Below are 25,947 nucleotides of genomic sequence, written 5' to 3' on the forward strand. Positions count from 1 at the left end.
GGCACACCATTTCCTGGTGTTATAGTCCCTCCCCCTCCCTCCAGCAGGGGCAGCAGAGAGAATGGTGAATTTTTTTAAAAACATTAATATCTCTCTGATTTGTCATCGATGGGAAAAATCCTCCAGTCCCGGAAGGCGGAGGGGGGCTCTGAGCGAGGTGGCCAAAAATGACGGCTGTAGGTGGCAGCGTTCTCTTGGAAATCGCAGCACAGCGAGCCAAAAGCGGTCAAGATCAGATTTTTAGTAATATAGATAGATAACATCTGTTTTGTTGGTTCCTCTGTCAAACAGAGTTTGGGGACAGCCCGTCCAAATGAGACCAGACCCAAGTCATGGCATGTATTGATGCCTAGCAGGGTTTCAGAATTTGGTTGGACAATGTAAAAGAGTAAGTTCTTTGTCTGTTCATTGATGGTACATTTGAGATCAGCTTTACCCAGTGGGTGAAGAATTTCCCCTCCGTAAGCATGGAGAGCGGAGAAGTCTTTTTTCACAAGCTCAGTGGTTCTTATCTTGTTGAACACTTTGAGTGACATGACGTTTACTCTGGCGCAGGTATCGACTTTGGCGATCAGTGGTTTGTTATTGATTATCATGGTCACTGCAGGATCAGTGACTTTGCCTGGGGTGCGCAGGTTTAGGGAAAGTACGGTAGACTCAGTGTCTGTGTTATCAGAGTCGTTCCAGTGGGAAGATTCGTCCTGTTCATGGGAATCAGAATTAGAATTGTTGAATTAGGTGCAGCTTTGTCCTTGAAGCTGTACTCCCACTAGATCGACAACAATTAGCAAAGTGGTTGAGTTTCTTGCAATTATGACATACTTTCCCATTGGCTATGCAAAATTGGCGCCCCCTGGGGTGGGATAAAGCTACAGTTAGAGCACCTCGTGGCAGGCACATTCTGATCTTTGCGGGACGCATTGAGAAATCTTTGTGGAGAATAGCTAGCCAGATTCATATTAAGTTGTTGATTAGCATTCACACTATCAAAATCAGCAAGTGGTGCTACAGTCTCAGCCATCCGACAAGCATGAATCACTTGCTCCAAAGTCAGTTCAGCGCTCCGCAGCAGTTCGGCTTGCGGTCGCTCATTCCTCCCACAATTTTATCACAAACTAGCTCATTTGTCAACTCACCAAATCTGCATCGAGAGCTGATACGTCTCAAGTCGCTGATAAATCATTCTACAGGCTCATCAGCCTGTTGCATTCGGGCAAAAAAATCATGTTCTCTCGAGGATCCTGTTAGATGGCAGGTCACACAGTTCTCTAAACTTCCTCAGCAAAACCATCGAGTTGGCAATAGGTTCAGCCGGCACCACTACCAGACCATTCCCGTCTAGTTGAGCTGGTGCAAATTCAAAAGAGTCAGCGCGGTTCATAGATTCCGGACCTGCTAAATTCAACAGCATAGAAGCTTTCAAATCGTCGGGATCGTTTCGGTGAGCGATGCAGATATAATGAGAGTCGTCCTTCTCAAACATTCGCCATTGCTCAGCAATATTGGAATCAAACACGAGCGGGCTAGGCTTTCGACAAGAGTTAGCCATGTCATCAAAATCAAAACCAAAACTCACAAATAAAAACTGTTAAACAAAATAAATTGCGGTAAACAGACACGGGGTAGACCCGATTTTCTGACACCATGTAAAGAGCTCAGACTTACACAGGTTGAAACACAAGCATCCTTATTGTTCAGGTCATTAACTTCTAAGCAGGTCATTACACATTCACACTGCTACTGCTACTGGTAGGCAGTGGGTAGGATCTTACACTATGAATGTTATAATTAGGTGGGGTTATAATTACTAAGCATCCTAATTGGCTAACATGCTATAGCCAATCTACACTACTAATGCCTCCACAATCTCTAAAGCCACCTCCTTTAGAACCCTGGGGGTGTAGTCCATTTAATCCAGATGATTTATCCACCTTCAGACCTTTCAGCTTCCCAAGCACCTTCTCCTTAGTAATAGCAACTCCACTAACATCCGTCCATCTCTCTTGGATTTCTGGCACATTGTTGGTGTCTTCTGCTGTGAAGACTGACACAAAATACTTATTCAATTCGTCCGCCATTTCTTTATTCTTCATCACTACTTTCCAGCGTCATTTTCCAGCAATCCAGTGTTCAATCTTCCCTCTTTTTACTCTATATATCTGAAGCAACTTTTGGTATCTTCTTTTATATTATATTGTTAGCTAGCTTACCTTCACATTTCATCTTTTCTCCCCTTTTTGCCTTTTTAGTTGCCCTCTGTTACTCTCTAAAAGTTTACCAATCCTCTAGCGTCCCCCTAATCCTTGCAATACAATATGCCTTCCCCTTTACTTTTATGCTGTCTTTGACTTCCTTTGTCAGCCACCTTCGCCTCATTCTCCCCTTAAAATCATTCTTCCGCTTTAGGATGAAAATAAATTGCATCTTCCAAATTACTCCCAGAAACACCTACCACCTTGCTGCTCACTGTCACCCCTGCTGGGGTCCCTTTCCAGTCAACTTTAGCCAGCTCCTCCCATATGCCTCTGTAGATACCTTTACTCAACAGTAATACCGACACATCTGATTTAATCTTCTCCCTCTCAAACTGCAGGTTGAATTTGATCATATTATGGTCACTACTTCCTAGGGGTTCCTTTACCTTAAGCTCCTTCATGAAATCTAGTTTGTTACATGACACCAAATCCAGTATTGTCTTTTCCCTTGTAGGTTTTACTTCAAGCTACTCTAAGAAGCCATCTCCTAAGCACTGAGTGACTCCTAAGTGACTTCTCTTGCGATCCAGCATCAACCTGATTTTCCCAGTCTTCCTGCATACAGAAATGCCGCATGATGACCATAATATTGCCTTTCTTAATGCCGACTGTTCGGGGGCCAATGTAAAACACCCATTAGGGTCTGTTTACCTTTGCAGTTTAGCTTAGTTTAGAGATACAACGCAGGAACAGGCTCTTCAGCCCACCAGGTCCGCGCCGACCAGAGATCCCCGCACATTAACAATATCCTACACCCACTAGGGACAATTTTCACATTTATCAAACCAATTAACCTACACTCTTTGGAGTGTGGGAGGTAACCGAAGATCTCGGAGAAAACCCACGGGGAGAACATACAAACTCCATACAGAAAGCACCTGTAGTCGGAATTGAACCTGGGTCTCCTGCGCTGCATTTGTTGTAAGGCAGCAACACTACCGCTGTGCCACCATGAAAGACCTTCTCAACTCTACCCACAAGGATTCCACATCTTCGGACCCTATGTCATCCCTGGCTAAGGATTGAATTGTATTCCTTACCAGCAGAGCCACCCCACCCCCTCTGCTCATCCCCCTGTCTTTTCTATCAACACCTCCTTGTTCACACTCTACGGAGAGTCGGTATGACAAGGAGGACTCTCTCGAACTTCAACAGGTGCACAGTAGAGAGCATGCTGACCGGTTGCATCGTGGCTTGGTTCGGCAACATGAGTGCTCAGGAGCGGAAAAGACTGTGAAAAGTTGTAAACACTGCCCAGTCCATTATCAGATCTGACCTCCCTACCATCGAGGGGATCTATCACAGTCGCTGCCAGCATCATCAAGGATCCACACCATTCTGGCCACTCACTCATCTCCCGGCTGCCTTCAGGTAGAAGGCACAGGAGCCTGAAATCTGCAATATCCAGGTTCAGGAATAGCTACTTCCCCACAGCCATCAGGCTATTAAACTCAACTCAAACAAAACTCTGAACATTAATAGTCCATTGCAATGTATCTAATTATTTATGTGTGCTTATATATATTCAATAGTATATGGTCACACTGATCTGTTCTGTATTTATTTGTGCCTACTATATTCTGTTGTGCTGAAGCAAAGCAAGAATTTCATTGTCCTATCTGGGACACATGACAATAAACTCTCTTGAATCTTGAATCTTCTTGCTGTTATCATTGAGACACAAGATCCCACTCTTTTCTTGCTGTTATCATTGAGGTACAAGAGCCTGAAAACCATGACCACCACATTCGAGAATGAACTAGAATTCCCCAACTCTTGCCCAGAGTAGGGGAACCGAGGACCAGAGGACATAAGTTTAAGGTGAAGGGGAAAAGATTTAATTGAAATCTGAGGGGTAACCTTTTCACACAAAGAGTGGTGGGTGTTTGGAATGAGCTGCCAGAGGAGGGAGTCGAGGCAGGGACTATTGCAACTTTTAATAACAGTTTGACAGGTACTTGGATAGGCCAGGTTTAGAGGTACGAGGGCCATACGCAGGCAGGTGAGACTAGTGTAGATGTTGGCTGGTGTGGGCAAGTTGACCAAATGGCCTGTTTGCATGCTGTATGACTCAATGAGTTGAACAGCTTTATCCTATCAACCTTATCAGGTTCTTGAATCGCACTGCACACCCGAACCACAACCCCACCTCTGCACTGAACTACAAATGGTTTCTATATAAAGTTGGACTACGTACGCAAGCTTGCATTGATGCACCTCTGAAGAACGGTCTCGACCTGAAACGTTACGCATTCCTCTCTCCAGAGATGTTGCCTGTCATGCAGTTACTCCAGCATTTTGTGTCTATCTTGCACTATTATAGCCTGCTTACAATGTGCAACTGATAATTTATTGTATTGTTATATATTTATTTATTGTGTTAATGCATTCATGTGCCTGTAAAGTAGGTATGTTAAAAAACTTACCTTCAGCGGCGCTGCAGTTCTGTCACTGCCCGTGTGCGCGACTTTGGCACCTTTGAGAGGGGGGCGGGTTTTAAAATGCCGTTTTTTCCCAGCCTGTTCAAATCGATTTTTGTCAGGCTGTTTAGCTGCTGAAGAATAATCGCTCCGACATCTGTTTTATTAAGTTTTTTTTAAACTGCACTGGATATTATAATAGCAGGAGTAATTTCAAAATCAACTTCTAAAGCCGTCAACACCGACAACGGGGATGGATTTCACGTACGGGACAGGTAAAGGAAAGCCGTCTATTTTACATATAAACGTGCTTCTTAGGATGCCTTTAATCAAAATTTTACGTTGCGAAAAGGTGACTTAGGACCCATACGAACCGGCAGTATTTTTCCTGCTGATATGGGGTTTAAATTCACCGCATCCGCAACGTTCCATATGATCGCGTTCCACAAAATCCTACTCGCAAGATGATTAAAATGGCCATTAATTTACGGGAATTAAACACTAAATTCCTTCCATCTGGCCTATAAATTCATGACAATGAGATTTAAAAATCATGTTATATTTTGAATTCTTGTGTGAATGTTATTTGGACACTTAGGCTATTTAAAAATGTTAACCTTTTCTTAAGAAATTGATAGATGTTTAGATTTAGTAATTGAATTTTGTAATTAGCTACTATTAGGTAACTAACTAATTATATGCTTTAATTTCAGGTAATCCAAGTAAATTTATTTCATATTTGTTTCAGAATGCTTCAATCTATAATAACTGACAATTTCATTCAGTTCTCTTAATTTTTAAGAAAGTTATGGGCTTTTGACTGTCCTTGATCACAGCTTTTGAGAAGTCGATGATGCTAATTTCCGAGTATGAAAATGGCCATAACCTTTTTAATACTGAAGATATGAAAGTGAATTAGGTGTCAAATTAAACTTCTTCTTGTGCTTTATCTGATGGGATAAATTGCAGACTTGATTTTTAAAATCTCAAACATTAACAGAAAGTCGAAATTTCATTGTCCCGGCCCTGGTGCATCTGGCAATTAAATATTCTTTCTTGACCTCTCTCTTGAGTTGTGCAGCGTGGGCTGGTTGGGTTGGTTGGTAATGGGTGCCAAGTTTTGGATGCTCTCAGTCACAGTGCAGCAAACGTCTGGAAATTGGAAGCTGTGTGCAGGGGACACATAGCACTGGCCGTGAAACAAACCCGACCGTGTGCGTGTGCGAGAGGCGATGCCAGGACTAGCATGTCAATGGAGAGGATGAGGAGGAATGGAATGGAATGGAATGGGCGCTCGTGCACGCGCGGCCTGGAGGCAGCGGTGGTGGGTGATGAGGAGCGTGCGCGGGCTGGCTGGCGAGACGGGGTGACGCGGAGCAGCGTGCGCGTGCTGGCGGCGAGACACAAGGGGTGACGCGGAGCAGCGCGCGCGTGCTTGCCGGCGAGACGCAAGGGGTAGCGGCGGCAGTGCGTGCGCGTGCCGGCTGCCGACCGGGTGACGCGGAGCAGCGTGCGCGTGCTGGCGGTGTGACGCAAGGGTGCGCGCAAAGATCTTAGAGCTGCTCTAAGGTCTTTTTGGCTGTGCGTGCGTGCGGACGGCGTGACGTGACGTGTGCGTGCGTGAGCGCGCGCGCTGGCGGACGGACAGACGCTGGGTCGGAGGGACGGACGCTGTTGTTCCGGGAGCGAGGCAGTGCGAGGGTCGGGGAGTGGCGCTGCTGAATCGCTCACACCTTCTTTCCCCCTCAAACCCCCTTCGCCGTCGCCGCATCGGGTCGCATGGTGAGTTTAGCGGCGGGAGGCCGGCCGCTGGGTTGGAGCCGCGAGTGCGAGGATGGGTTGTGCAGGCCGGGGCCTCGGCTCCAGGCTTGGGCCCATACTCGGCTTCGGCCCCGGCCTCGGGCTCAGGCTGGCCAAGGGCCTCTCTCACTGCCGCCAGGGAGCACGCAGGGCAGGAGCTGCTGCTGCTGCTGTTGCTGCGGGCGGGTGGCGGGGACTAGGCCTCAGGGCACCGTCCCCACTCTCCCATCCCTCCATCCGCCGGCCGGCATTGCGTTTCGGCAGCCGGCACGGAGGGCGAGGGACGGGCCTGATGGCGGCGGGGTGGTTGTCTGGTTGATTTTGCCCCCGGTTTGTTTGGGGAAGCGGCTTCTTGCAGACGGCGCATCGCTTGTCGTAAACGCCGTCACTGCTGCTGCTGCTGCTGCTGCTACTCAAAACCTGGTCATTTTCTTTCAATAGTGCATCTGCATAAAAATTATATATATATATATATATATATATATTTTTTTTAATTGTAATGAGAAGCTATTTCGAATTTCTAGTCCTTGAGCTTTCAGGGGATAGAAAAGTTTTTTTTTTCCTCATTGGGGCTGAGCTATTTCGCCATTTTGATATAACTGGCACAGTCTTTCTGGAATCACTGAATCAAATTGGACCCTGTCACGGTGCGATCTCACTCAATTCAACCCCCAAACTTCCCCACCCTATTTAGTATATATAGGAGAAGACTTTGTGAGGTGGTGAAGCGTGATTTGTGAACCAAGTCCCAACTTATCAAACATTGTATCAAGCATACAAAAGATACATTACTGTAAAACTTTATGTACAGTAATTGGAAACGCATTTACCACAACGTAATATGCTTTACTATGTGAGATGTTTCATTTTATATACCAAGAAACTAGATCAGTTATGACAAGTTAGCTTTACTCGGCAATGGTGTATCCAGAAATGCGAGAGGCAATTTATTGGTGTGTGTGAATAAGCAGAAATCTCTGTTTGAATCGCTGTTATTTTTCTGGATAATTCCATGGAAACACGAACATTTATATATACTATTCTGTTATGAAAAGCCTGGAAGCAGAAGTGTAACATGAGATTGTAATGTGATTATAACATCTTTTGTAATTGTGCAAGACCAAAGTTTGAGCTGTAAAATAATAAGAAAATGCAAAAAAAAGAAAATCTTCCATTCAAAAATGGCATTGGACGACAGCTTTCAAGATGCCAACTTTAATTACAAGTAGGCAAGTATAGAGTTCTATTAAATTAAACTGATCTTCATCTATTCATCTGAGACAATCCCTTGGGATCGAGTATAACATGCTTCCATTCCAGGTCTCAGTTTAGAGTTGAGTGATAGACCATTGTAAACTCTGATGCAGGTGGGATGGGATGGCGAGCTCATGTTCATAAGTGATAGGAGCAAAATTAGGCCATTTGGCCCATCAGGTCTATTCCGCCATTCAATCATGGCTGAACTATCTTTCCCCCTCAACCCCTTTGTCCTCCCTTTTCATAACCCCTGACACCCGTACTAATCAAGACTCTATCTCTGCCATTAAAAATATCCTTGACTTGAACTCCACAGCCTTCTGTGGCAATGAATTCCAGAGATTCAACACCCTAAGACTAAATAAAATCCTCCTCGTCTCCAACTGTTTACCTGTGGGTACCTTGTGAATCAGAATCTCAGTCAATGCCTTCCTGAACTCTTACACTCCATTGGTTAAGGATACACATAGATGGGGATATTATATTTATTAAATATATTTATTCCAAGGTGGCTTTGAGTATATTCTTGAATTATTTCCTTTGTCCACATGGTAATCTCTTGCCTGGAGGTGAATAGGTGTTCAGCCCCTGAACAGTAATGCCTGTCTATTAGCCGAGGTGAAAGTGGCCTGACATCTGAAGTTGAGGTGTTCGGATTGGTTTCCCATTTGACCTATTGCTACACTGCATTTGGGAATGCAACAATGAAATGCAGTATCGGAACAGGAAAAAATGATGTTGTTGTTTAGTGATTATACACCTATGCTTGCCAGCAGCCAGTATTGACATTCATTGATTAAAGTCACGGCTTACCTGTTATAATATAACAGATCTGGGATGTAAATGAATTTCTGATACCTGTAGTAGCAAATTTGAGACGTTCTCTCTACAGTTCCTCTTGATTGAACCAAGGGTCTCGATCTGAAACGCCACCCATTCCTTCTCTCCAGAGATGCTGCCTGTCCCGCTGAGTTACTCCAGCATTTTGTGTCTATCTTCGGTTTCAACCAGCATCTGCAGTTCCTTCCTACACGGGGTTCTTTGCATGATGTGTGTTCCTCCTGTGGATGTTGGGACTGCCTACCAGGTGCGTGAAACTAGACATGGCGAAAGCTACAAAACAAACACATGCAAAGACAAATGCAGATTTTTTTTTGGAGGGAGATGGGAACACAATTTGTTCTCTGCGCTCAGAAATGTGTTGATTGATTGATGATATGATTGCTCGGTTGAAAAAACATTGAAGGTAAAAGAGAGGTGAAGTCGACTTGGTCTCCAACATATGGGTCGCTTCGAACTAACATCTCAAGCATGAAACTTGACTTCATGGTGCTTGTATCTCAGAGGGAGAGCTCTATATCAGGCTGACAGTTAGGTAATTAAATACATGCAGTAAATTCAAACCGAAGGAAATAGCAGAAGTAGGTCACTTAAAACCTCGGGTCTACCCCAAAGGTTCTATATGAGCGTGGCTGATTTGCCCAAGTCCTCATCTTTTCTGTGCCAGTTCCCCATAACCGTGTTTCCTAGAGGCACGAGACTGCAGATGCTGGACCATAAATCAAACTATTGGATGAAATTCCCTAAGTTAGGTAGCATCTGCAGAGGATAGTGGACAGTTGACAGTTTGGGTTTTGTCCTAACTTGAAACATCCACTATATATTTCCCTCCACAGGTGCTGCCTGATATACTGAGTTCAAGCAGGTGACTGTTTCTTGCCCCTCATTTCCATGATCTTTCAAAGCTACTGTCTACTTCCTCTTGAAATACCCCAGTAATCTCCCCTCTGTGAGAACATTTACCACCCTTGTTAAAATAAATTCCTTTTTACTTCAGCTTTAAATGACACATTGTTCAAGACTCACTAGAAGAAACCTCTGAACATGCTTCTTCAATACATTTGCCCTCACTCTTAATCCAGAGAATTTAGACCTAGCTTCTTTTTTTAGCCCTCTCATTCCAAGAATTACCATCCCTTGAGAGTTAAGGCAAAGACAGCAGGGTGAAAATGAAAAGGGAGATTTGATTCACCGATACCTTTTTGGAGCAGACCTCGGCCGAAAGATTGGAAAGAGGGCAAGGTGGAGACAGCATGGGAAATCTGATCTGGGTGAGATAATGGCGAATGCAAGGTGTTGCTAGTTGTCTAAATATTAGTTTTTATTGCATTGAAAATGTGTTGGTGAATGTCTTAGTGGACTTGGCTATATCTGTAGGTAAGCTGGGCTTCAGGCAGAGCTAACATTTAATTGCCCATCTCTGGTTGCACTTGAAGGTGGTAGTGAAGTTCCTCCTTGGACGGAGAGATGACAGATGGAGTTTAATCTGGACCATTGCAATTTGTGAGTTCAAATGCAAAGGGGAAATCTAGGTAGTCCACAGATAATGCAATGGTTCTATCCCCGAGAAATGAGCAGAAGCTAAATTCTTCATTCGTCAGAAACCTCCGAATTGAAAAGTTATCCATTTTGTATCGCTCTACATGGACAGGTGCACCATCGATTTTCTTGCAACTGATGAACCAGCACCTCCTTTAATGCAGGCAAATCACGAGAGCACACTTGAAATCCCCTCTGGAGGTCCTCTGGTGAGGCGGACGATCTCCACCTCATCGGAACTTCTGCAGCTGGACGCGGTGCAAATCGCCAACAGCGCCGCCAACTCGGTGGTAAGAGTGTTCAGAAGTCCCTCAAAAAATGTGAGGACCTAGGTCGGGTGAGGCCCCTGATCTTGACCTGGACGTGTTCCTGCTCTCTGAGGGGTGTGAGCCTGCCGACCGCCGCCAATTTGGCATTTTCCCCGGTCAGGTCAGGCCTCCGTACTGGCTTCTTTCAGCACCATCAGTGCCACATTAAAAAATCCCCGGTCCAGGAAATGCTCGAGCAGCACCTGCCCTATCGCAGATTCCCCGGCCCCTACACACTCCGCCAACGCTTTAAGAGATTCTGGAAAGAGTGTTACCTGAAATCTCCAGGCATCCTGCCTACTCCTCCAACTCCAGACGAGAAATGCAAATCTCGGGTTGGCCCGGTAGTCATTAAGGGAAAGCAGCACCTCAGCCTGGTGTCGCCCGCCGATCCAACTCAGGACATCGGAGGGTATTTCATTGGGGCTGCCAGTTTCATTGTAAATTTAAGTTGCATTTGTTACACTGTACAGTATTTGTATTTGTTTTATTTAAGTTTCACAGCTAGGGGAGGGGTATAACTAGTGGGTCAGAGGTGTATTGAGCTATAATTACGTGACCACTGTTGGTGCCGAAAAATGGATAATCCGGCATGGCTTTGGAACAAATGGTGCCTGAAATTTTGTGGTACATTTGAACTTCCTACAATTTTATTTCTTTGAGTAACCACCCTAACACTACTTAGAGTTAAATTAATGTAATATCTACTCTACCCAGTCATTAATAAATGTCTTGAAATATATTACTAGCTTGGAAAATATATACAATAATTAGGAGTTTGTATCGAGCTGGATTTTCATCAGTCAGGACATTTGTAACCCAAGGATATCATGTGTACAATAAATAACTGAATCGATAGCAGCACTGATGACAGTTAACCCAAAATCTAACAGGCCCTTTTATAAAGCATGTGTAAGAAGGAACTGCTGATGCTGGTTTAAACTGATGATAGACACAAAAAGCTGGAGTAACTCAGCAGAACAAGCAGCATCTCTGGAGAGAAGGAATGGGTGATGTTTAGGGCCGAGACCCTTCAGAAGTCTGAAGCAGAGATGCTGCCTGTTCCGCTGAGTTACTCCAGCTTTTTGGATATAGTCGATGGACTTGCAGATGCCTCCCTGCCTCATGCCGTCTCTCTTGCCCCGGCTTCGGACGCTATCCTTGACTTGCAAGGTGCACCAGTGAGCCATTTTCACCTGCCACACAGTCCAGTGACACTTTAGATTAGATTAGTTTTGCATTGCTCACGTCTGAACAAAATGGCCCCTGCAGTCGCAGTGCTTTAACATCCACCACAGTGAGTTGGAAGGCAAAATCTTCGGGTGCCCCTCTGCGCCGAGGCGACGGTTTCAAAACTCCGCGGGTGCGCTCTGCCACACCCTCAGGGCCGAGTCAGGTGCCTCGGTCCGATCTCCGCCGCTGCTGCTGCTTGCAGCTCACGTTGTGGTGGGCGCAGTGCTTTCTTTTTGGATCCCACCAACGACCACCGCCCTCTCCTCATCTGGTGCATTTCGCTGTGGTGGTAGTTTTGCCCACTCAGCCTCTTTTCTCTCTCTTTCTTCCCCCCCCCCCCACTGCCGCCGCCTACTCCGCCGCTGGAGACGCTGGCATACTCAACCTTGGAAACATCAACAGGTGAGACGAGTTGGAAACTCATCTTACTGTGGGTTGTGGCCTGAAGAATGAGCTGTCCCAAGGGGCTACAACATGAGCCACAATAACAGCTGCGTGAACCAGTAAAGAAGGGCTCGCTGGCGCACACCTGTGATATTGGCGCTTAGTTTTAAGTTGAATCGACATAAAGTGCTGGAGTAACTCAGCAGACTGAATCAGTCTGAAGAAGGGTCCCGATATCATCTATCCATGTTCTCCAGCGATGCTGCCTGACCCGCTGAATTACAGCAGCACTTTGTATCATTTTGTGTATTAACCATCATCGGCAGTTCTTTGTTTCATCTTCATACAATGATAATACCATACTCGGTTATATTGGATAATCGGCGATAACGGACACCATTCCCCCCTCTATGTTACGTTATAATGAGTGTTTATTGTATAAAGAGATCTAGGGGTGCAAGTCTATATCTCTCAGTGTCAACACAGATAGATAACGTGGTTAAATAGACACGTGGTAGAAACAAGGAACTGCAGAAAAAGCAGGCAGGTGCGATTTGTTTAATTTGACATTGATCTGTGCAGACATTGTGGCTGGAAGAGCCTGTTCCTGTGCTGTGCTGTACTGTGTTCTACAATCATTGCCTGGGTGCTCAAGACACTTTCACTTACTGCTGTCCTGAGTGGGATCTGATGGACAGGAGTTGGCTAACTCGACACAAGGCAGTGGTGTCCCACTGTCCAGAAGAGCAAGCATAAAGAGAGATGTCATCCCCAGAGGGTGGGCTTCGCCAGCAGTAATGAATTTGTCTGGTGCCTCAGCAACTCCTGCAATATGTCAATATCTCTCACGAATATGCACTTAGCACAGCACCATTGTCAATGCAGGTTCCACTCTTGCAGCAACAGATGAGACCAAGGAAGAGCTTGGCTCTGACCTTGAGAGAAACCCTGGCCCGTGTCCCAGAGGGCAAGGAACTAATCCTCTGACTTCAATGCCAGAGTTGGAAAGAACATAATCCTCTGGAAAGACATACTTGACAAGAAAATAGAAGAGAAAGCCAAATACTTGAAATACAGCTTTGAAGTACAGTCAGGTTAGCATAAGACTTTGTGTCAATATTCCTGACTGAGGCACTGGTATCTCTTAGTTTATATTTTTGGTGTGACAGACTAAGGGTGTCTGCATCGCTCATTCTGATATTTATTAACTAACCAGTGGACTGACCACTACCATTTCTGGTCTTGACTCCAATTGTCAGTGCTTAAATTGGAATGCTTGTGCAGTTGAAATCTATGTTGAAGGCCTCAGCGGATGCACAAAGAAAGCTGTTCATTTCTTGCTTGAAGTATGTTCGGCATCCAAAGCAAATCTCACTCGTGTCCTCTCTTGACATTTATACAGATTGCGGATTGAAAGGAAAACTAATATGTTTTTTCGACTTTAAATTTGAGTATAGATAAATATTTACACGTTACACAATTGCTTGCGTCTCAACTTGGGCTCAGATATTGAGAGCTAGGCTTGTTGTTTGGAAGTGGCAAACTAGTATTTTGTACAATTTCAGCATGTATTAAACGAGTACTAAAAATCACTTCTGCTTTCAACCAAAGGTGCTGAAAGAAATAACAAATATATTCCTGAAAAGTGCGAATGAAAGGACTGATAGTTAGGGAAAATGTGAATTGGTTTGTCGCAAACTTCAAACTGAGAAGCAAATGAGGTTTGGAATAAAAAATCTAGATGAAAGGAAATGAAATCGTGCCGATAACTGACGGTAAATTTCATTCAAAAATAGAAAATGCTGGAAAAGTTCTCAGATGTGTCCAACTTGTCGAAAGCAAAGTTGCATTTTCAGGTCTAAGAGCATCATCCCCCTTCCAATATCATAACCCGGAAGGAGTAAAACAAAGTTACTCTTAGCTTGGTGGGAGGCAGAATGGATAAGGCAAAGGGAATATCTGTGAGTGTAGGAAAGAACTGCTGATGCTGGTGTAAATTGAAGGTAGACACAAAATGCTGGAGTAACTCAGCGGCAGCATCTCTGGAGAGAAGGGATGGGTGATGTTTTGGGTCAAGACCTTTCCGACATAAATCCGAGTTAATGTATCAGTAGGGGCAGTAGGATGATGATGCTCCCGTTGCCTGTATTATATATTTGCTAATAACAGGGCTGTGGGAAGAGCCTCGTGTCACAGATAGATAACTGGCATAACGATGGCTAAATCTGACACAGAGGAAAGTTACCTGAAGTTGGGGAATTTATTCATATGGGGTTTATACAACGTTCCTGAGAATGATGGTGGTAGTCTTCATGACCATGTGAGTCTTGTCATAAGAGTGCAAGAGGCCACAGGCAGATCATAGTAGGAGGGAGAATTAAAATGGCAATTAGCAGCAAGCTCAGGGTAGCCCCTATGGACAGAACATAGGTGCCTCCACAAAGCAATCACTCAATCTATCTACGGCTTAGTCATAGAGACATACAATGTGGAAACAGACCCTTTGACTCAACTTGCTTACGCCAACCAACATGCCCCGTCCACACTAGTCCTACTTGCCTGCATTTGACAAATATCCCTCTAAATCTATCCTATCCATGTACCTGTCTAAATGTTTCTCAAACATTGTGATGGTATCTGCCTCAACTATCTTCTCCGGCAGCTTGTTCCATATACCTACCGCCCTATGTGTAAAAATAAAATGTTCCCCTCAGATTCCTATTAAATCTTTCCCCCCTCACCTTCAACCTGAACTCTGGTTCTTGATTCTCCTACTCTGGGTAGAAGACTGCATTTAGCCTATCTATTCCTATCATGATCTTATAAACCTCTATAAGATTACCCCGCGTCCCCCTGCACTCCAAGGAACAAAGTCCGAGCCTGGAGTAACTCAGCAGGACAGGCAGCATCTCTGGAGAGAAGAAATGGGTGACGTTTCGGGTCAAGACGCTTCTTCAGACTTTCAGAAAGTCCTAGCCTGCTCAACCTCTCCCTAAAACCCAGGCCTGAAGTCCTGGCAACATCGTCAGAAATCGTCTCTGCTTGTCCATATCCAGCTTGTCAACATCTTTCTTGTAACAGGGTGACGAAAACTAAACACAAAACACAAATGTCGCCACACCAATGTCTTGTATAATTGTAACATGACCTCCCTACTTCTGTACTCAATATTCTGATTAATGATGGTCAACGTGCTTCTCCATATATCCATATATCGACTATAATGCGAATACTAAATGCAGTACACTAAATTGGAAGGATTGCAAGTGATTTGCTGCTTCACCTGGAAAGACTGGGTCCTTGGATAGTGGGAAAGGCAGGAGATGTCTCTACATGAGGAAATGTTATAACACTGGGAATGGTTGGTGTATGCTGGAAGCTGTTGTAAATTACAGAGGACAATCAGTTGAATGTGAAGGCTGTAGAGGAAGGAACTGCAGATGCTGGTTTAAACCAAAGGTAGACACAATGTAGGAGTAACTTGGCGGGACTGGCAGCATCTCTGGAGAGAAGGATTGGGTGACGTTTCGGGTCGAGACCCTTCACCCTGTGATGACTGGCAGGTAAAAGGTGATGATTGAACTCTTGTTCTTGTTCAGGAAGAGCAGGTATGGAAAAAGATGGGATGGGGTCAGGGGCTCAAAATATTTTAGGATGAACAAAGATATTTTAGATACAAAATGCTGGAGTAACTCAGTGGGACAGACCACGTCTTTGGAGAGAAGGAATGGGTAACCTTTCAGGTCGAGGCGCTTCCTCAGACCGCAATCTCGACCCTAAACGTGCCCATTCCTTCTCTCCGGAGATGCTGCCTGTTCTGCTGAGTTACTCCAGCATTTTGTGTCTATCTTTGGTGTAAACCAGCATCTGCAGTACCTTCCTACACAAAGATATTTTAGATACACCTGTGCAAAACATACCCTTGTAGCCGGTGCAGCGTAGACAGAAAAACTTCAGACAGAATAAAAATAATTTCCAGAAGATAGGAGAGCATAAAAGATGGCACCATGTTAAAGTAAGATTAGTGTGGATATTGGTCGTGAAAGTAGTGACATGTTCAAGTTCTTGTGTGCAGGAAGCTAAACACCAAGGCATTTGTCAGTACTGGGAAAAAAGTTGAGGGGGTGAAGTAGGACTGAAACAACGAATGTACCACATATCCCGCACAATTTCCCTTAGATTTACCTTTGGAGCTGGAGAAAATTAGTGTTGAACGAGAGGTTGTTCAATGTGAGAATTAGTTCAGCCGAGCAAATGTATGTTGGTGGATTAGAAGATGCAGAAGGACCATCCTGATGTGAAGTGTAGAAGAAATACTTTCATAAACATCTATCTATTCCCAGACTACAGATTCCCATAGGTATATTTGCTTTCTCCAGCTCTGTCACCTTTAGTGGACATTCCGCTCTCCCAAGATAGACACAAAAAGTTGGAGTAACTCAGCGGGGCAGGCGGCATCTCTGGAGAGAAGGAATGGGTGACGTTTCGGGTTGAGACCCTTCTTCAGACGCCTTTTTACCTCAGGTCAGTCTAGATCTTCTGAAGTGGTTTCTCTCTTATTTAGTGGATGGAGCTATTGACCACATCTCAAGATATTCTTGCACTTCTGCTCTCACCTCCATCTCGACAGCAAAGATAAAGTTTCCCTAGTCCTTCCCTTCTACTATATCAGCTTATACATTTAATGTGCCATGCGTCCCAATTTTCATCAGCTCCAGCAAGATTTCGGCACCAGAAGCATCTTTCCTTTCCCGTTCCATAATTTGCAGGAGCTGTATCCTTTACGACACTCTGGTCCTTTCCTCAGTCTCTATTAATCTCCCACCATCTTTTGGTACTTTCCCATGCAGCATCTGTCCTTTTACATTTTCCCTTTTCACCATCCAGGGACAAAAGGAGCCTTATCATATGTTGCCAGAATGGAGCGGCTGGGCTTGTATACTCTGGAATTTAAAAGGATGAGAGTGAATCTTATTGAAACATATAAGATTATTATGGGTTTGGACACAATAGAGGCAGGAAACATGTTCCCGATGTTGGGGAGTTCAGAACCAGGGGCCACAGTTTAAGAATAAATGTAAGCCATTTAGAACAGAGATGAGGAAAAACTTTTTCACTGCGGTGGAGGCTGGTTCTCTTGATGTTTTCAGGAGAGAGCTCAACAGAGCTCTTAAAGATAGCGGAGTCAAGGGATATGGGGCACATTGAATGGTGGTGCTGGCTCGAAGGGCCGAATGGCTTACTCCTGCACCTATTGTCTATTGAAGTAGCAAATCATTTACATCTCTTCCAATCTAGTGTATTATATTTGTTGTTCACAAGTGATTTCCTGTATGCAGCTTGCAGAGGGGGGCAGGGGCTGACCTGTGAGCTGCTGAGTTAAATTTCCGTTCTCTTCCTATTCGGACTGAACCGTATTTTGGCACCTTCATGTTACAATGCCCAATGCAAACGTCATCTGCTGCCGGCCTCTCTTGTAGCATTCTGGACACAATATTGATTGTCCAGCTGCAGGTAACTTGCTTCCTTTGCATTGGTATTGGCATTTTTGTTTTAAGTCATGAATGTAATTTTAACTTCTTCTCTCCTATTTCCTCCTGGCATGTTCAGCAGTAGCACAGCCTACTATGAGCAGCAAAAAGTACAAGCAAAGAGATGTAATCACCATGCTACTGTCCCCGTATGCTCCAGCCTTACCTTGTTTTTCTCTTTTCCAGATCTTATGAAGGGTCTTTGACCTGAACCATTCAATCTGTTTCTCTTTCCACACGTGCACACTTCAAGTGTTTCCAGAATTTTCTATTTTTGTTTCAGATTGCCAGCACCTGAAGGCTTTGATTTCCATTTAAGGTAATTTAGCGGGTGAGTAATATTTAATATTTATGATGCAGAAAAACTCTTAATGGCAATGGAAGTTAAAAACAAACCAGGGAGCTTTCTGGATTCATATAGCGTTGGCTGCTTACCCTTAATTAGTCTTTCACAGTTCATAATTGTATCTGTCAATTGCTATTACCATAATAGATGTAAATTACTTGTCTAGAATAGTCATACACTTGTCAATTTGGGCAAAACGAGTAGAATCTTTCATTGGGAAGTGAGTAGCCAAGCTGATTGATCTGCAAAAAAATTACAAGACAATCGATACTTTCGAAACTGAATCGAATGCAGAATTTTGTTTGGCAAAGCTATTAATGTAACTAATACTGACGAATCATTGTAAAGATAATATACTGCAAATAGTCAAAAGGGCAGAAGCTGGGGAGAGAGAAAATTAGAGTCAATGTTTTAGGTTAATGCCCATTTATTGGAACAATCGCACATTCAAATACGACTTAAAATAGGTGTATGTAGTATTATAAATCAAGTCGTTATTTTCATATGAACAAGTTCAGTGAGGTATAGGTACAATGAAAATCTTGCTTGCAAGTCATGCAACCAGACATGGTTTAAAGGCTTCAATGGCTTCCTTGCATTTTTCTGCTGTCATTACCTTTGATTGGCATTCTTGAATGGCATCTGCAGCAGCAATTCACAATCCTCTGTTCATTATGCAAAGTGATGTTAAAAGCTATTTTCTCTTTACTCTGAGGAGAGAATTCCTCCTTTTATTATATCAGAAGCTCACTTAGACTTTTGAATGCAAACAGAAGATAACCGTGGCAATTATTTTTTGCCTGGCTTAATTCTGTTGAGCTCAGTTTTACAGATGTTCCTTTGGTGGGAGTCTGGAACTCGCTGCTGGCAAGGGTGGTAAAGCAGAAACCTAGAAAGTTGTCCAGATGAACCATTGCCTGCAGGGCAATGGACTGAAAATTGGAAAGTGGGTTACCCTGACCTATGATCAGTCAAGTGGGCATATACATGGATGGTACATGGATAGGACTGGTTTGGAGGGATATGGGCTAAACTTGGGCAGGTGGGACTAGTGTAGCTGGGACATGTTGGCTGGTGTATGCAAGCTGGTCCGAAGGGCCTGTTTCCACAATGTATCACTCTAAGAACGGATATAAGTGGACGTTTTGCTGAACATTTATGCCCAGTCCACCAAGGCCTGCTGGATCTCCCGGTTGTTAACAATTTTAATGCCCCTACCCATTTCCATACTGACGTTTTTGTCCTGGGCTGCTTCCATTGCCAGAGTGAGGCCACACGCAAACTGGAGGAATAACACCACCTATTCCACTTGGGTAGCTTACATACAACAGTATGAGCAATAAATTCTCCAATTTTAGGTAACTTTGCCCATTTATCTTGCTATCAAAACCCCCCTCGCCTCTGTTCATCTATTACCTGCCACACATTGTCCTTCCCTCCTCTTCCAATTTCCTCCCTCAATTTGCTTACATATTTGTTCCTCTAAGTGATGCTGGTGATTGGGATGCCTGTAGTGCAATCCCAGCAAAGAGATAACCCTCTCGTATTCCTAAATTCTACCCCAAATGCCTGTCGGTGATCCCTCTAGGATGTATTCTCTGCTTACGACTGAGATGTTCTCCAGTTTGACAGGAGCTGCGCGCATTTCCCGCAGACATAGTCATGAAGGACACTGAAAATTTCCCAATTGTCCCATATCTAGCGCGAGGACCACACCACAACCATATCTGTTTTCACCAGTCCCTTCTAAGAGAGAAACAAACAACAAAGCCTTACCCCGAAGAGAGAGGCAAAACGCTGGAGTAACTCAGCGGGACAGGCAACATTCTATGGGTGACATTTCTGTCTGAAGAAGGGTCTCGACCCGAAATGTCACCCATTCCTTCTTTCCAGAGATGCTGCCTGTCCTGCTGAGTTACTCTAGCATTTTATACTTATCTTCGGTTTAAACCAGCATCTGCAGTTCCTTCCTAAACAAAGTCTTACCCGCTCATTACTCGTGGAAGCCTGACAGGCACCAAAGCCCCCACTTTGTTCTCAGAGTGATACAGTTCAGAGACTGATGAATCAGAGAAGTTAGGATCACTGGGAAATACTGAACAGGCAGGTCTCTGGATGAAGATGAGGGGGTGATCTGATGCACTATGAAAAAATATTAACTCGCTAATAAATTCAGGCAAGCTCCAAAGAATACATTCTGAACTGCTCTTGACAGTTCTGCGGTGCTGCTGGTCTCACTGCTGCCTTGAGCTGGTGGTGGGAGCAAGTGTGATCACAACAGGGCTCTATAACTGAAACAAGATGCTTTACTCTTGTACTCCAATGCTTTTGCAATAAAAAACAACACGCCCTTGCCTCTCTAATTGCTTGCTGAACCCGCATGTTAACTTTGACTTGTGTGAAAGAAAACCCAGACTTTCTTAACATGTACTTTTTTTAAAGAATAATTCTTAATGCCTGTCTCCGATTTTCATGAGCTGTCCTAACATGATCTTGGTGTTGGTTTTTAGTCTGATTCATCATTGCTATCTTTGTACATCGAAGCTAGTTTATAAATGTAAGTCCTTTAAAGGGTTAATAGAAAATTCTAAGTTGTATGTTATGTAGAAATAAGGAATGTGAATTAAATCAATGATATTGAATATATCTTTTATTAATAATTTGTTATGTTGCTGTATTGATCCTATAGCTTGCTGAGAAATGTGTGTTATAATGCCCTCCAATTTTATAAGAGATTGTTTGACTGTTGTTCTTGGGCTTGTTTTCTGGATAAGCTAAATTCACTTCATGAGGAATTACATAACATTTATGATCAAGTCCAGGAGTATCGGGGTGGCTCTGGTGTAACTGTTTCACTTCCCAATCTTATCCACTGGCTTATCTACACACTACAATCCCCACCCCAAGGTCTTTTTTTTGTGTGCGGAATATCAGAGTCAGGACTTCATGTTGCAACTTTGCAAAACACTGGATAGACTGCAGCTGGAGTATTGTGTACAGTTCTAGTCACCACATGATAAGCAGGATCCGACTGGGCTACTGGAGAGAGTGCAGAGGAGATTCACCAGGGTGTTGCCTGGATTGAAGGTTATGGGGAGAACTCTGACCCACAGCCAGGGCATTTATGGCAAAGTTAGTACCCTGTATTCTTAATAACGCTGGACTTGAATCACACACAACGACGCCAGAACCGTGGCAACTCCTGTGTACTGTCCCAGTGTTATGTACTATTCTTGCAGACTTGTACTTAAGAATGCTTGTGACGATTCTTAGTAAGATTTTTTTACTGAACTGTATGCAAAAAATAAATTTCACTCTACCTGGGTACATGTGACAATTAAGTACCATTGGATTTAGGATACGCTGAAACCAGAACTGCAGGATCTTTTGTTGTATTCCCCCTATTCCTAGCTTCCCCTCAATTGCAACTGTATTTGTTGACTTGACTGTTCTGTATGCCTGCAGTTCTAGTTGTAAGTGTCTCCTAAATTCAATAGAATTTGGAATTTGTTCTTAGGAGATTGCCTGAATTTGTTAGTGAGTTATTACATCTTCATAGTGCACCAGGTCATTGCCTCGTCCTTATCCAGATCCCAGCTTATTCAGTCTTTCCTAATGATACTAACCTCTCTGATTCATTAAGTGTTTGTCCAGATCTTTCATACCCACCTTGTGATATGAAGACCAGATCTGTGAAGAGAATGTGTGGTTTAACATTAACACCTTTATTTTATCGTGGTATGAAGTTCCAAGATACATCACAGAAGTGAAAAACAAAATTTGGCACCGAGGAGCTGTAGGAGCAGTATAGATTTTTGTGTTAATGTGTAAAGACGAGGACTTTCTATAACCTGGAAGCACAAGAGACTGCAGATGCTGGAATCTTGAGTAAAAAAAACAAACTGCTGGAGGAACTCAGCGGGTCAGGCTGCGTCCGTGGACGGAAATGGACAGACGCCATCTGGGGTCAGGACCGTTCTTCAGACTCAAGGTGAAAATGTTAACAACTCGTCAGTGCCCAACACTCAAGCATAATATGCTTAAGCTAGTTCCTAGGCAATTGAATATCATTAATTTTTTTAAATGAATTGTTTCATAATTGATTAAAAAAAAATGTACACTGTTCTCATAACATTATATCAAAGTTTGAAAGTTTTGACTTGAATCAGCGCCGTCTCTTGCAGGTTGCTGAAAACATGTCATTTCCACCGCATATGAATCGTCCTCCTTTGGGGATACCTCCCTTGCCACCGGGTATCCCCCCGCCACAGTTTGCAAGCTTTCCACCTTCCGTGCCACCCGGTATGTATATTTGATCGTTATGTAAGCTGTATAGGAAGCTTATTAGTGTAAGTTTAACACCATAAATTGGTTACTTCCAATATGTTATTAATATTGTGAAAGGATTGGATAGAGAAGGAAGAGCAAGGGATTTTTTTTAGAATTAGAATTAGATCCTTTATTTGTCATTCAGACCTTACGGTCTGAACAAATTTCTGCATTGATTTTGTATTGGAGGGGCCAAAATTGGGAGGTGGCTTGAATTGATACTGCATGAAATATTTAAGGAAAATAACATCGAATGTAGGGTAGTTAAACATCCAAGATAGAAGGGTATTCTATGAAATAATACAGAATTTTAGTTTTCAGAGGGAAGTAGCTGTGAATTGCTACTCCCAATAACATTTTAGTGCTCTTTACCACTAAATAAGCAATATGGCATTGGGGCATAATACTGTTGGTTAATTGGGTATTTGTCCACATTCGTTACATCCTGGAGTGCTGGTCGTGAATATAATAAGAACTTAAAGGGGCCAGAGTATGCTTTGCGGTTCCTTAAACCTGCTCTGTCAGACAGTAAGATTGTGGCAGATCAGATTTTGGATTGGTATCTCTTTTTTGTGTAATCCCTGGACACATATAGTTTGAAAGATCTATCTATCTTGTTCTTGAATAAATTCATTGAGCCAGCCTCCTGAGATTATAGATTCCCTGAGAGAAATTTCTCCTGATATTGATCTGAAATGAGTGACCTTTTATTCTGAAACTATGCCCCCCAGGTTCGCGTTTCCCACATGAGAAACATCCACTCAACATCTACTGTGTCAAACCCCTTCAGAATCGTAAGTTTCTCATACCTCATTCTTCTAAACTTTAAGCGTAGGAGCTACAGCGGTGTATTTGTTAAGTTGCTGGGCAAACAGTCATGATTCTGAACCATTCATCCTGAGATAAATTAGAATCTCACCATAGTGCACAGGAGTTACATTTGTGTAATTATATAGATTTGAAATTTGAAAACAAAACAAAACAAATTGATTTAAATTACCAGATTGCCATTAGAAATCTCCACCAGGGAACAAAATCTGACAATTTTATCTAATCTGGCCTAAATGCAATTCTACACCCACCAATGTGCTTGACTTGATTGTTTCTCAGCTGAGCAGCAATTGGAAATGGGCAATACATTCTGGCAGTTCCATGAATTAAAACATTTTAAAGAAAAGCCTTCAGCCTTTCTTCATAATGCATCCTTTCCTCCTTTGAACCTACTTCGGGAATCTCCGAACTGCCCCCGCTTCTGTTCCTTAAATAAGCAGACCAATGCTGTGCAGGAATCCAGGGGGTGGTCTCAACAACACACTGTGCAGTTGCAGCAGGACTTGACCTGTTTTTCCACTCCACCCCTTTGCATTAAAGACCAACATTCCATTTGCTGAAGGTACACCAAATTGCTGGAGAAACTCAGCAGGTGCAGTTTATTCCATTTGCTGAGCCTGATTCTTTGTTGCATGCACAAGAACATCCTACATTTTGTAGTCCCCAGAAAAATAGCACTTTGCTTTTCTGTTCTTTCCACCAAAGTGGATAACCTTGCATTTCCCCACTTTATATTCCACCTTTCCACACTAACTTAGTCGCTGTTTGCATCGTCTCAACTTGCTTCCGACCTGTCTATGTCATCAGCAGGTTTGGCTGCAGTGCACTCAGTCCACTCATCTGAGCTAATAGCACAGGTTGTAAATTGTTGAGGCCCTGTGCAGCCTACGAACCTGAATATTGTCTGGGACTGACATATTACCATGAATGTCGTGAGCTCTCGTCTTGTGAGGTGACCTTTTATGTGGCATATTGAATGCTTTTTGAAAATGCAAATTACTAGTTCGCCTTTGTCCACCCTGATCACACAGAGTTTCATATTTAGGACTATTTGCTCTGCTTTATAGTGTTATGGTTTTTTTAATGTTATGCTACTTAATGGATTCCACCATTTCCCCAATGACAAAGTGGGTAACTAGTTTATAATTTCCTGCTTTCTGTCTCCCTGTTCCTGAATGGGAATATTACATTTTCAGTTTTCCAATTTATTGGGAGCTTTTGAGACTCTATGGCATTTTGGGGGGGGAATCACTATTTCTGCAGCCACTTCATTAAAGGCACCAGGATACAGATCCTGGCATCATACCAAACATTATCCCCACTCGTTTGCCTAGTACCAGTATACACGAGTGGCTGTATTGAGTCTGGAATTTAGAGCAGTAGTCTACTTAACATGTTTTAAATTGTTTATTTCTAGGGGCACCAATGATTCCTGTTCCTATGGGACTAATGACTCCTGCCACAACTGTAAGTATGGCCGATATTTAATATAATACAATTATATTTTAATGGTTCAATGCATGTTTGTAGAAGCCACTACCAGAACCGCCATATTCCTGGGCAGTCCCTCTGGGTCAAGGATGACTTGCACTCTCGTTTGTAGGCACGAACTGCAGATGCTGGTTAAAACCGAAGATAGACAAAAAAGCTGGAGTAACTCAGTGGGACAGGCAGCATCTCTGGAGAAAAGGAATGGGCGATGTTTCGGGTCAAGACCCTTCTTCAGACTGGTTAGGCATAAGGGAAACGAGAGATATAGACGATGATGTGGAGAGATAAAGAACAATGAATGAAAGATATGCAAAAACGTAAAGACGATGAAGGAAACAGACCATTGTCAGCTGTTTGTTGGGTGAAAACGAGATGCTAGTGCGAGTTGGGTGGGAGAGGGATAGAGAGAGAGGGAATGCCGGGGCTACCTGAAGTTAGAGAAATCAAAATTCATACCACTGGGCTGTAAGCTGCCCAAGCGAAATATGAGATGCTGTTCCTCCAATTTGTGTTTAGCCTCACTCTGACAATGGAGGACAAAAAGGTCTGTGTGGGAATAGGAAGGAGGATTAAAGTGTTTAGCAACCGGGTAGGTTCAGGCAGACTGAGTGAAGGTTTCAGCTAAATGATCGCCCAGTCTACGCTTGGTCTCACCGATGGTTAAGAATCCACATCTTAAACAACGGATACAGTAGATGAGGTTGGAGGATGTGCAAGTGAACCTCTGCCTAACCTGAAATGTCTGTCAGGGCCCCTGGACAGAGTCGAGGGGGAAGGTTTAGGGACAGGTGTTGCATCTTCTGTGTTTGCAGGGGAAGGTATGTGGGGAGGGGGGTGGTTTGGGCAGGAAGGGATGAGGTAACCACGGATGCGCGGAGGGAACGGTCTCTGCGGATTCAGATTCAGATTCAGATTCAATTTTAATTGTCATTGTCAGTGTACAGTACAGAGACAACGAAATGCAACAAAATGGATGGTGGAAAGGGGTGGAGATGGGATGATGTAACCTGTGTTGGGATTCCATTAGAGGTGACAAATGTTTTTCAAAGGATTATGTGTTGTATGCGATGGCTGGTGGGGTGAAAGGTAAGGATTAGGGAACTGTCTGTTGTGACGAGGGGAAGCAAGGGCGGAGCTGCGGGGCACCGAGGAGACACAAGTGAGGTCCTCGTCTATGATGGGAGAGGGGAACCCCCGTTCCCTAAAGAATGAGGACTCCCCGGATGTCCTGATATGGAACACCTCATCTTGGGCACAGATGCGGCGTAGACGGAGGAATTGGGAGTAGGGGATAGAGTCTTTGCAGGAAGCAGGGTGGGAAGAACTGTAGTCGAGATAGTTGTGGGGTCCAGTGGGTTTGTAATAGATGTCAGTCGAAAGCAG

At 43.7% G+C, this 25,947-nt stretch overlaps 1 protein-coding gene across 13 annotated transcripts in view; it reads left to right on the plus strand.

Moving 5' to 3' along the window:
• The first annotated feature begins 6,290 nt into the window (after positions 1–6,290).
• rbm25b (RNA binding motif protein 25b) overlaps positions 6,291–25,947 on the plus strand; it is a 65,191-nt gene continuing 45,534 nt past the window's right edge. For 2 of the 13 annotated variants that reach the window (XM_055641037.1, XM_055641051.1), the window contains exons 1-6: positions 6,291–6,457; positions 17,851–17,898; positions 21,660–21,904; positions 22,098–22,215; positions 22,974–23,036; positions 24,491–24,540. In XM_055641037.1, coding sequence (XP_055497012.1) covers positions 21,860–21,904; positions 22,098–22,215; positions 22,974–23,036; positions 24,491–24,540 — 276 coding nt within the window. In that variant the 5' untranslated portion in view covers positions 6,291–6,457; positions 17,851–17,898; positions 21,660–21,859. Of the gene's footprint in view, positions 6,458–8,624; positions 8,820–17,753; positions 17,899–21,659; positions 21,905–22,097; positions 22,216–22,973; positions 23,037–24,490; positions 24,541–25,947 lie in introns of all 13 variants that reach the window. The other 11 variants (XM_055641045.1, XM_055641044.1, XM_055641041.1 and 8 more) reach the window with 10 other exon arrangements.

The sequence above is a fragment of the Leucoraja erinacea genome, chromosome 9, assembly GCF_028641065.1.
Source record: "Leucoraja erinacea ecotype New England chromosome 9, Leri_hhj_1, whole genome shotgun sequence".
Taxonomy (NCBI): Eukaryota; Metazoa; Chordata; class Chondrichthyes; order Rajiformes; family Rajidae; genus Leucoraja; species Leucoraja erinaceus.